Source organism: Ranitomeya variabilis, chromosome 4, assembly GCF_051348905.1.
Source record: "Ranitomeya variabilis isolate aRanVar5 chromosome 4, aRanVar5.hap1, whole genome shotgun sequence".
Taxonomy (NCBI): Eukaryota; Metazoa; Chordata; class Amphibia; order Anura; family Dendrobatidae; genus Ranitomeya; species Ranitomeya variabilis.
The window spans coordinates 711,573,850-711,586,203 of record NC_135235.1 but is presented as its reverse complement, the minus strand read 5'-3'; the positions used below and the strand labels follow the sequence as shown (position 1 = coordinate 711,586,203).

Sequence of the window (12,354 nt, the reverse complement as noted above, 5' to 3'; positions counted from 1 at the left end):
CTGTTAGGGCCGGCGCTCAGTCAGTGCAGGGAAGCGGACATCGGGGGATGCGAATGTGAGTATGTACTGTTTGTTTTTTTACATTTTACACTGGTAACCAGGGTAAACATCGGGTTACTAAGCGCGGCCCTGCGCTTAGCAACCCGATGTTTACCCTGGTTACCCGGGGACCTCGGCATCGTTGGTCGCTAGAGAGCGGTCTGTGTGACAGCTCTCTAGCGACCAAACAGCGACGCTGCAGCGATCGGCATCGTTGTCGATATCGCTGCAGCGTCGCTTAATGTGACGGTACCTTAAGTCTGCAAGGACAGGGTCCTCTCCCCTCTGCACTAGTCTGTCATTGTAAATTTGTTTACTATAAACGTTATCTGGAACCCCTTTTCTCATGTACAGCACCATAAAATTAATGGCACTATATAAATAAACAATAATAATAACCTCTATCCAGGAGCTGCAGCACTTTCTCGTGGCTGCACGGCCCCTCATATGTTCTTCCTGCCTCAGACTGCTGTCCGGCACTATCTGACTCACTTTCCCTCCAAACCACAATATAATATATATACATACAAACATACATACATACATACATACAGGGGAGTCACCTAGAAATAGGATCAAAAGCTCCCCCTTGCGGCCTGGAGGGTGAACATGTGTGTATTGTGATTGCCTGATAAAAGATATCCTTCCTCGCTTCCAAGCGTAACATCACTCTCCCCGTGAGGAAAGCAATGCCACTGTAACAACCAGGACCCTGGGGTGTTACACTTGATTGCAGTTGTTGCTGCTAAGGGCTGCCCAACCAGTTATTAGGTTTAGGAGGCAATCACTTTTCACACACGGCCCTGTAGGTTTGGATTTTTTTCCTGTAATAATAAAGACCTTCATTTAAAAACTGTATTTTGTGTTATCTTTGTCTAATATTTACTTTTGTTTGGTGATCTGACACATGTAAGTGTGACAAACATGCAAAAGAATAGGAAATGTGTGTGCATATGTCTATGTATGTATATATGTATATATGTATATATATATATATATATATATATATATATATATATATATATAGAAAATGGAGAAGACGTGCTAAGTGCTAGCTCACAGGCCACTGCAACGCATGATGGAGCTTGTAGTATTAGAAAACAGTACGCCTGGGGACAAGAAGTGATTTAAAAACATCAGAGTTGCATCTGGCAGACACCAAGTGATGCTATCTGCATGATAAAGGTATATATCTATAATAGGAGTATGGATGCATTTACTGGCCAAATAATAGATTAATGAATAAAAAATGAAACGAATTAGGGTAGTAGATAACGTTTTAAATATTTGGTACAGAAACCTGTGTTTGAAATAACAGAGGTCAGACATTTCCTGTAGTTCTTGACCAAGTTTGCACACACTGCAGCAGGGATTTTGGCCCATTCCTCCATACAGATCTGCTCCAAATCTTTCAGATTTCAGGGCTGTTGCTGTGTAACATTGATATTCAGCTCTCTCCAAAGATTTTCTATTGGTTTCAGGTCTGGAGAACGGTTAAGCACACCAGGACCTTGAAATGCTACTTACAGAGCCATTCCTTAGTTGCTCTTGCTGTGTGTTTTGAGTCATTGTCATGCTGAAAGACCCAGCCACGACCCATCTTCAATGCACCTACTGAAAGAAGGCCAAAATCTTGCGATCCATGACCCATTCATCCTCACTTCAATATAGTGCAGTTGTCCTGTCTGCTTTGCAGAAAAGCACCCCAAAGTATGATGTTTTCCCCACCATGCTCCATGGTTGGAACAGTGTTCTTGGAGTTGCACTCATTCTGCTTCTTCCTCCAAATATCCAAATATCGCGAGAGGAGTTGATAGCAAAAAGTACTATTTTGTCTCATCTGACAACATGATCTTCTCCCTTGCCTCCTGTGGATCAATCAGATGGCCATTGGGGAACTTCTAACGGGCCTTGACATATGCTGGCGTGAGTATCAGGACCTTGCGTGCCCTGAAAGATTTTAATCCATGACGGCGTAGTGTGTTTGTAGTACTACTACTGGCACTCCTGCATGGTGTCCCCTTCCCCCTCCATGCAGGGACACCGGCTTACTCACTGCCCCAGACCCTCGGCAAATCATCTGCATTTTCCTGCTTCCTGGTTGTGTGAGTGCTGCAGCGGCGCACCTAGTACACACATGTGCACACTCCTTCATTCTTAAAGGGGCAGCACAAGCATATACTGAATACCCTCCAGCTTGTTTTTCAGAGCTATTTAGTATAATTACTACACCTGTAAGATGGCTTCCAGCCAATTGCTAGGAGTTATCCTGTTGAGACCTTAGCAATAATGTAAAACGTGTAGGACAGAGGAGAGACTGTTTGGGATAAGGGAATACTCTAATTTTACCCCATTATGGCAAAATCAGCGACTGGTGGACTTTGACAAATTTACTGGTTTCAGAGGTTGGGAATCAAGGGGAATTCAGACTTTAGATCAGTTAGTAGGAAATGGAACACTTAAAAGCTTTAACAAACTACAAAAAGAGTTTGCATTGCCTCACGGCCTCTTCTTTCGATACCTACAACTTAGATCTGCATGCATAACTCATTTTAGTGCTGTGGCACCGGATATACGAAATATTTACTAGAGACTCAATAGCAGCGGCAAAATACACCACCGGCTTAATTTCAAACATCTATCAGAAACTCTCTCAGTCTCACATGGGAGACCATCCCTTGACCGCTACATTAAAATAGGAAGCAGAGGTGATGCGGATTATGGAAGTTTTGAATCCCCAATGGCTGTAGATCTTTTGCGAACATTGTATCAAGCTTACAAACTTATTGCACAACATTGGCCAGATGGTCAACCACCGACAGTTAATGAGTTAATAAATAAGCAAAACCATATTATTTGGTTGGAAATTTGACAACATCTGGGGAACCTGGTTGAATGTTCCATGTCTACCATCTAGAGTACTCCAGAGAAATAACATATGGCAATTTCTGGCTTCATGAACACTTGTAGTATCATCAATCCAGGTTAAATGAGATAAGTAGGGCGAGTACACATGCAAACTAATTATGATAACTGAATGGCAGATATTCTAATGTATACACACCACAAAAAAAATAATATGAATACAGATTTCTCAGAAGTATTATCGGGGAGGGATGGTTGTATTAGTTTGAATGAAAAAAATAAATAAATAAATCGAATCCTTGGAAGATGACAACTTTATTATATTTTATGTAGAACAATAACATATAATGATACCATGTAACATTGAAAATATTTGTCCTACTGATGTCTCTTTGTAAAAACTATTGTGTAATTTTCTTAATAAAAATTATCTAATAAAAAAGTGTGTATTATAGACCATGAAATATAGTAATTTCCCTTTCTCATTCAATAATAAGTCTGTCTTTTATATGTTTTTGTACAATTTGTCAATAATGTATATAGTTTCTGAGTTATTTTTGATGGTCAACAAAATACTATTTTCCAGTAATTCATTTTTCACACTCTAGGTATGATAATGTCATTTCCTCTGTGTGGGATTTTGACTTCTCATTCCTCATGTTTGGTCCTGTTAAAATATAAACACTTCTGTAAACCTCCCATGCTGGCGCGGTTCCAGCAGTGTCAGCACTTGCAATTCGGGGGCTCAGGTTTTTATGTCATATGAGCCCTGCTTCCAATTAGCGCTGGCTTCACTGTTCTCACCTTCAAACAAATCGAACAATAAGAGGAAGTCAAAGAGAAGTCACAGCACTGGCTTCTAGGGTTGAGCGACTTTTACTTTTTTAGGATTAAGTCGGGTTTCGCGAAACCCGACTTTCTCAAAAGTAGAGTCGATTGAAATCGGCCGATTATCGCGAAAAGTCGGGGATCGACCGAAACACGAAACCCAATGTAAGTCAATGGGAAATCAAAGTCTCTCTCTCTCTCCCCTCCGTGCAAAGCATTGGTTGTGTTGGACTGTGGAAATCGCTACATTCCAAACGGTAATATGGCAGTTATACCCCCTGTGACGCCGCAGAAAACAAGCCGGAACCTGTCATCACGTTGCCCACACTCCTTCATTGGCTGAAAAAATGGCGGGGAAAGCGTCATACGAAACGCAACTTTGGCGTGAAGATCGCCGACCGCATGGCCAAACCCACAGTGGGATCGGGTCGGGTTTCATGAAACCCGACTTTGCTGAAAGTCGGCGATTTTTGAAAATGTCCGATCCGTTTCGCTCAACCCTACTGGCTTCATGTTCAATACATCGAGGGCGGGGACAGTGAAGCTGGGGCTGATTGGGCACAGGGCTTGTGTGATGCAACAACCTCATGAGCCCCAGGAATGTGAGTGACGATACCACTGGAACAGCACCGGTACGGAAGGTGAATATGATTTTTTTTTTTATTTTAACAAGGCAAAACATGATGACAACTCCTTTAAGAAAATACAATTTCCGTTTAAAACATTTCCCACATTAAGAACATGAAAAAGGCTTTTCCCCTGTGTGAATTCTCTGGTGCTTAAGCAAATCTGATTTCCGGATAACACATTTCCCACATTCTGAACAGGAAAAAGGCTTCTCCCCTGTGTGGGTTCTCTGGTGGTAATCAAGAACCGATTTCCAGATGAAACATTTCCCACATTCTGAACAGGAAAAAGGCTTCTCCCCTGTGTGAATTCTCTGGTGCTTAAGCAAAACTGATTTCTGGCTAAAACATTTCCCACATTCTGAACAGGAAAAAGGCTTCTCCCCTGTGTGAATTCTCTGGTGCTTAAGCAAATCTGATTTCTGGCTAAAACATTTCCCACATTCTGAACAAGAAAAAGGCTTCTCACCTGTGTGGGTTCTCTGGTGCTGATCAAGATGCACTTTCAGGTTAAAACACTTCCCACATTCTGAACAGGAAAAAGGCTTCTCACCTGTGTGGGTTCTCTGGTGGTGATCAAGAGACGATTTCTGGATAAAACATTTCCCACATTCTGAACAGGAAAAAGCCTTCTCCCCTGTGTGAATTCTCTGGTGCTGAAGCAGAGATGATTTCTGGCTAAAACAATTCCCACATTCTGAACAGGAAAAAGGCTTCTCCCCTGTGTGAATTATCTGGTGCTTAAGCAGATTTGATTTCTGGCTAAAACATTTCCCACATTCTGAACAGGAAAAAGGCTTCTCCCCTGTGTGAATTATCTGGTGCTTAAGCAGATTTGATTTCTGGCTAAAACATTTCCCACATTCTGAACAGGAAAAAGGCTTCTTTCCTGTGTGAATTATCTGGTGCTTAAGCAAATCTGATTTCTGGCTAAAACATTTCCCACATTCTGAACAGGAAAAAGGCTTCTCCCCTGTGTGAATTATCTGGTGCTTAAGCAAATCTGATTTCTGGCTAAAACATTTCCCACATTCTGAACAAGAAAAAGGCTTCGCACCTGTGTGGGTTCTCTGGTGCTGATCAAGATGCACTTTCAGGTTAAAACACTTCCCACATTCTGAACAGGAAAAAGGCTTCTCACCTGTGTGGGTTCTCTGGTGGTGATCAAGAGACGATTTCTGGATAAAACATTTCCCACATTCTGAACATGAAAAAGGCTTCTCCCCTGTGTGAATTCTCTGGTGCTTAAGCAAATCTGATTTCTGGCTAAAACATTTCCCACATTCTGAACAAGAAAAAGGCTTCTCACCTGTGTGGGTTCTCTGGTGCTGATCAAGATGCACTTTCAGGTTAAAACACTTCCCACATTCTGAACAGGAAAAAGGCTTCTCACCTGTGTGGGTTCTCTGGTGGTGATCAAGAGACGATTTCTGGATAAAACATTTCCCACATTCTGAACAGGAAAAAGCCTTCTCCCCTGTGTGAATTCTCTGGTGCTGAAGCAGAGATGATTTCTGGCTAAAACATTTCCCACATTCTGAACAGGAAAAAGGCTTCTCCCCTGTGTGACTTCTCTGGTGCGTACGCAAATCTGATTTTTGGTTAAAACATTTCCCACATTCTGAACATGAAAAAGGCTTCTCCCCTGTGTGAATTCTCTGGTGCTTACGCAAATCTGATTTCTGGCTAAAACATTTCCCACATTCTGAACAAGAAAAAGGCTTCTCACCTGTGTGGGTTCTCTGGTGCTGATCAAGATGCACTTTCAGGTTAAAACACTTCCCACATTCTGAACAGGAAAAAGGCTTCTCACCTGTGTGGGTTCTCTGGTGGTGATCAAGAGACGATTTCTGGATAAAACATTTCCCACATTCTGAACAGGAAAAAGCCTTCTCCCCTGTGTGAATTCTCTGGTGCTTAAGCAAACCTGATTTCTGGCTAAAACATTTCCCACATTCTGAACAGGAAAAAGGCTTCTCCCCTGTGTGAATTCTCTGGTGCTTAAGCAAATTTGATTTATGGTTAAAACATTTCCCACATTTTGAACAAGAACATCTGTTCTCTGCTGTGTGAATTGTTTGATGTTTAAGAAAATGCTTTTCAAGCGGAAAGCTATTTCCATATTCGGGAGGTGAAAACGGCTTCTTTGATTTAGGAGCAGTTTGTTTTTTAATGCTTATTTTATGACTTTGATTTTCCTTAGTAGTTGGTAAGGAATCAGAAGACAGGACCCATTTCAAAGGATCAGATGACAGATCTTTGCTGTGAAGGCATGATGGTATATCTGGCGTAATGACATTCACTTCAATTGTATCCCGTGTGATCTCAAGATCCTCTGATTTGAAAATTGAAGATGAAAGCTGCCCCTCTGATCTCCTGGTACAGTAATCTGCTAAGAATAAAACCAATTATTTTTCCACGAAATATCAACAATTTAATATTTTTTGAACATTTCTACTTAAACGGTCATTAAAAATGGCAACTTATGTAATATATTTGAATTATTCACCAACAAAATGACAGTTCACAGTCTAATAGAAAACATCATAGGATGAACCAGTGGAGCGTGGGGTTCAACAGTCAGTTTGTTCATGCTGCCTCCCAAATATGGAATAAAAAGCCACCAAACAATGTTATGTAGACAAAATAATACCAATGAAAAGTTCTACTCATCTTACAAAAAACAAGTCCCCTCTCAGGTCCATCATCTGTCAATGGAAAAAAACAGAGGTTTCTACATTATTAGTGGCTTGAAAAGCAACATCACTTCCATAAACCAATCTAGCAATATCCACTCTCCAAAGTTAAATCTCCCCCTCGCTTACTAGCCTTGCAGTGTGCTCAAACCACATTTAGCATCCATGTATTTGGCATTACTATAGCGAGAAGAACCCACTTAATTTATGGTGCGTGTGTCTTCTGGAGCACAATCTTGGCACTATGTGTTGGGTAATAAAACGGTAAATTTTCCATTTTTACTCTCCAACATCCACTGTGCGCTAATTAACGGAAAGTGGCTGTGGAGTCAAAATTGTCACTACTCCTAAAGATTAATTCACAGAGGGTTATACTGTCCAAAATGGAGTCACTTTATAGGGATTTCTACTGCTCTGGTTTTCTGACATTTTGTCATATTAGGGCTTTTACAAATGCTCTGTCCCAGCTTCTCTGGGATCTGCTCTTATGCCGTCTGCTTATTCATTCTATAGGCGGCGCTGGTAATGGAGGAGACATAAGAACCAGAAGCTCTGGGGGGCGCAGACTGTCGAGCCACCAAGTTTAAGTTGCCTGCAACCTGTGATACCATCCATTCTGGCAGGGGTACCATCCATGGGTTTGGGTGTGCACGCTGTCCAGCTAGAGTAATCTGCTCCTTACTTCAGCCAACTGGAAAGCACCACACCCCACTAAAGCTTGAAGCATATTGCTGGAAGCTGCGAGATACAGGCTGGTTCTCCTCTGGTTCAGTCCTCTGTACTCAGCTCCCAGCTTGGGTATTTGTTTCCTGTTGTGACTCCGGCCTGTTTACTGACTACTCTTGTGTCTTTTGATTTTGTATTTTCTCTTCCCTCACGGTTGTAGCCAGACTACCTGACTATTCTTCTTGTCATCTCATACTACTGAAATGCAAATATCAATGTGGTCCAAGCCTAGGGGTCTGTGTGTAAATCCAGATGTAAAGGGGTTAAAGAAGTTAAAGGATGATGGGCAAAACTGCAACTATATAACACACCTACTGAAATAATCAAGCTGAACAGTCTTTTTAAGTATAAAAAGAAACAATGAGTAACTAACGGCAAAACCTCGTCGGGGTAATTAGAGTATGGAACTCAGTGGCTCTTAGAAAATATTGGCCTTTACGATAGCAATATAAACTATCACATTAATTTCAACAAGAAATATACTTTTAAATAAAACTATATATAAGGCTGTGTGCGCACATTGCGTATTTGCTACACGGTTTCTGCATCTCTTGGCAGAAAAACGCAGCTGACAATACACGTGGTTTTATGCGTTTTTGCATATCCAAAGAGCTAAATAAAGATATATTTAAAAAAAAAAAATTATAATTGTGATGTAATTTCCTTGTTCAACAAGATATCCTCATTAATATTAAATAAAGACACACCAGCCTATGTAGGAGCATTAACATAATTAACCTACATATGCTGTAACAAAAAAGCAATTGTCAGAAATCTGCATGAAATGCAATATCTGTTTTATTATTCAAAATATTTTTTAAAAAATTGCCCGGGCTCCCGCATAGTTTTCATAACCAGCAGAGGGAAAGCCGACAGCTGATGTAAATATTCTGGGAAGGAGCCAAAAGCCAAAGATTTGCAGGCTACGAGTATAAATATCAGCTCACAGCTATTTGCTTAGCCTTTACTGGCTAGTTTACAGGGAAACCCCAGAAAAAAAATTGACATGGGTTCCTCCTATAAGCTCGAACCAGCTAAGGCTTGACAGACAGCTGCAGGGTGTTATTAATAGCCTGGGAAGGGACCATGGATATTGGCATCCCCCAGGTTAGAAACTTCAGCTCTCAGCCACCCCAGAAATGGCACATCTTATAGATGCGCCAGTTCTGGCACTTAGCCTCGCTCTTCCCACTTGCCCTGTAGCGTTGGCAAGTGAGGTTCATATCTGTGGGGTTGATGTCGCCTTTGTATTATCAGGTGACATCAAGCCCACAGGTTAGTAATGGAGAGACTTCTATAAGACACCTATCCATTACTAGCCCTAATGATATTGTATAAAACACAGACACCCAGAATAAAGTCCTTTATTTGAAATAATCACAGACTCCTTTATTGAATCAAAATGTACCATATTTACTGAATGCCTAATCTCCAACTCCCTTGTCTCCCGCAAACAATCAAAACAATAATAAACGAACATATACTATCCTGTCCGCCGTAGTCCATTTAATATCAAGTGTCCCACGGCGATCTCACGTGTAGAGCAGTCACATCAGGAGATGTGACTGCTATACCTGGCCTCCAGTGATACATTGACAGGAGGTAATTATTCCCGCAGTGTAACACTGCGCTGCTGTGAGAGTTCACTGGAGTTCATCAGCTGATCAGCTGCGATTCTCTCACTTAGGGCACTACCGCTGTGTGAGAACTTTCCCATACAGCGATGCCGTAAGTGAGAGCACCGGAGCTGATCAGCTAATCAACTCCAGTGAACTTTCACGGGGGCTCAGTGGTACACTGCAGTAGCGACTACCTCCTGTCAAAAGATGTAGCCAGATGGGAGTAGTAGTCCCATCAGACGACGCCTGGGTATACATGTCCGTCGCTTGAGTACAGACACACATTCTCCGCCCACACACAGAGACACACACGCACGTATTCTCCGCTCACACACAGAGACACATGCATATTCTCCGCCCACACACAGACATACATATTCTCCGCCTACACACTCTTCCTCCTTTTGACAGTATTTCCCTTTGACAATTTGCAGCGTTTTTGACAGCAAATCTGAAGCTAGTCCGCAAACCTTTTTACATCTGTGTTTTAGCTGCAGATTTGACTGACTCAGTTGAAGTCAAAGAGTCAAAAACGCAGCAGAAACGCAAAAAGAATTGGCATGCTGCAGAAAATAAAACAATACAAATACGGACAGAAATTTACTGATAATGTGCAGTACACTTCAGGATTGTCTTTGATTTCCCTTGCTTTAGTATTCCATTGCATTTTTGGAGCATTTACAGACGTAAAAAAAAATGCCACGAAAATGGATTGTGTGCATATAGCCCAATAGTGTAGAGCAGACGTTTGATAAATTTAGATCTCAAGCATTTGGAAAAGGGAATGGAGACCTTTTTAACCCCTTAACGACCAGAGGTATTTTTGGTTTTGCATTTTCATTTTTTGCTCCACTTCTTCCCAGAGCCATAACTTTTTTTTATTTTTTGTTAAATATTGTAATGTGAGGGCTTGTTTTTTGTGGGTTGAGTTGTATTTTTGAACGAGAGTTTAGTTTTAACATATTGTTTACTGGAAAACGGGAAAAAAAATTCCAAGTGCAGTGAAATTGGAAAAAAAAGGGCAATCCCACAGTTTTTTGTCTTGCTTTTTTACTATATTCACTAAATACTAAAACTGACCAGCCAGTATGGTTCTCCAGATTACCACAAATTCATAGACACCAAACATATCTACGTTCTTTTTTATCTAAGTGGTGAAAAAAGAAATCCAAACTGTGTTAACCCCTTCATGACCCAGCCTATTTTGACCTTAATGACCTGGCCGTTTTTTGCAATTCTGACCAGTGTCCCTTTATGAGGTAATAACTCCGGAACGCTTCAACGGATCCTAGCGGTTCTGAGAATGTTTTTTCGTGACATATTGGGCTTCATGTTAGTGGTAAATTTAGGTCGATAATTTCTGCGTTTAACCAACAAAGAATTATCACACTGGCGCTCGTGACAAACTGGGAAAAAAGCTGCTGATACCAGACAGGTGCCCTGCCTCCCCTGTCACACCCACAGGTGAACCAAAATATTCTAAAGAAATGAGGTATCGCGCTAAAACTACTATAGACAACTTGTGCTACAAGTTGTGTGATAAACCTATTTTACCCACAGTAGATTAGACTGTCAAAATTGGTGACAGGCACATGTGAAAATGAAAAATAAACATAGGCACTTACTGCGTCATGGAGGATAGTGCCGCTAGGTGTACTGATCTGCGGATGTTGATACTGAAGGTTTCAGACCACAGGACGACAGGAGACTTGCTCTTTTGTGTGAAAAGCCCGCAGAGCCAGAAGCACCCCGGCCGGTGGTGATCCTGGATGCGCGGCTGAAAAAATGGCCGACGCTGCTGAACTATGCAGCGTGTGATGTCACAAAGGCTACGGAGCTAGAAAGGGGCCAAAACTAACCAACGCGTTAGTTGGTTGACGAAGAGGGACGCAGTCCCTAGAAACGCGTTGGTTAGTTTTGGCCCCTTTCTAGCTCCGTAGCCTTTGTGACGTCACACGCTGCATAGTTCAGCAGCGTCGGCCATTTTTTCAGCCGCGCATCCAGGATCACCACCGGCCGGGGCAGCTTCTGGCTCTGCGGGCTTTTCACACAAAAGAGCAAGTCTCCTGTCGTCCTGTGGTCTGAAACCTTCAGTATCAACATCCGCAGATCAGTACACCTAGCGGCACTATCCTCCATGACGCAGTAAGTGCCTATGTTTATTTTTCATTTTCACATGTGCCTGTCACCAATTTTGACAGTCTAATCTACTGTGGGTAAAATAGGTTTATCACACAACTTGTAGCACAAGTTGTCTATAGTGGTTTTAGCGCGATACCTCATTTCTTTAGAATTTCTGCGTTTATTTGTGAAAAAAATGGAAATTTGGCGAAAATTTTGCAATTTTCACATTTTGAATTTTTATTCTGTTAAACCAGAGAGTTATGTAACACAAAATAGTTAATAAATAACATTTCCTACATGTCTACTTTACATCAGCACAATTTTGGAAACAAATTTTTTTTTTTGCTAGGAAGTTATAAGAGTTAAAATTTGACCAGTGATTTCTCATTTTTACAACAAAATTTACAAAACCATTTTTTTTTAGGGACCACCTCACATTTGAAGTCAGTTTGAGGGTTCTATATGGCTGAAAATACCCAAAAGTGACACCATTCTAAAAACTGCACCCCTCAAGGTGCTCAAAACCACATTCAAGAAGTTTATTAACCCTTCAGGTGTTTCACAGCAGCAGAAGCAACATGGAAGTAAAAAATGAACATTTAACTTTTTAGTCACAAAAATGATCTTTTAGCAACAATTTTTTTATTTTCCCAAGGGTAACAGGAGAAATTTGACCCCAAAAGTTGTTGTCCAGTTTCTCCTGAGTACGCCGATACCCCATATGTGGGGGTAAACCACTGTTTGGGCGCACGTCAGGGCTCGGAAGGGAAGTAGTGACATTTTGAAATGCAGACTTTGATGGAATGCTCTGCGGGCGTCACGTTGCGTTTG

The 12,354-nt window shown here is 41.4% G+C and overlaps 1 protein-coding gene across 3 annotated transcripts in view; it reads right to left on the bottom strand.

Annotated features, from left to right (window-relative positions):
- Positions 1 to 3,202: 3,202 nt before the first annotated feature.
- The window catches only part of LOC143766493 (uncharacterized), a 54,536-nt gene continuing 45,384 nt past the window's right edge, over positions 3,203 to 12,354 (bottom strand). The window contains exons 7-8 of one of the 3 annotated variants that reach the window (XM_077254216.1): positions 4,912 to 6,750; positions 3,203 to 4,575 (exon numbers count right to left, since the gene is read on the bottom strand). In XM_077254216.1, coding sequence (XP_077110331.1) covers positions 4,466 to 4,575; positions 4,912 to 6,750 — 1,949 coding nt within the window. In that variant the 3' untranslated portion in view covers positions 3,203 to 4,465. Of the gene's footprint in view, positions 6,751 to 12,354 lie in introns of all 3 variants that reach the window. The other 2 variants (XM_077254214.1, XM_077254215.1) reach the window with 2 other exon arrangements.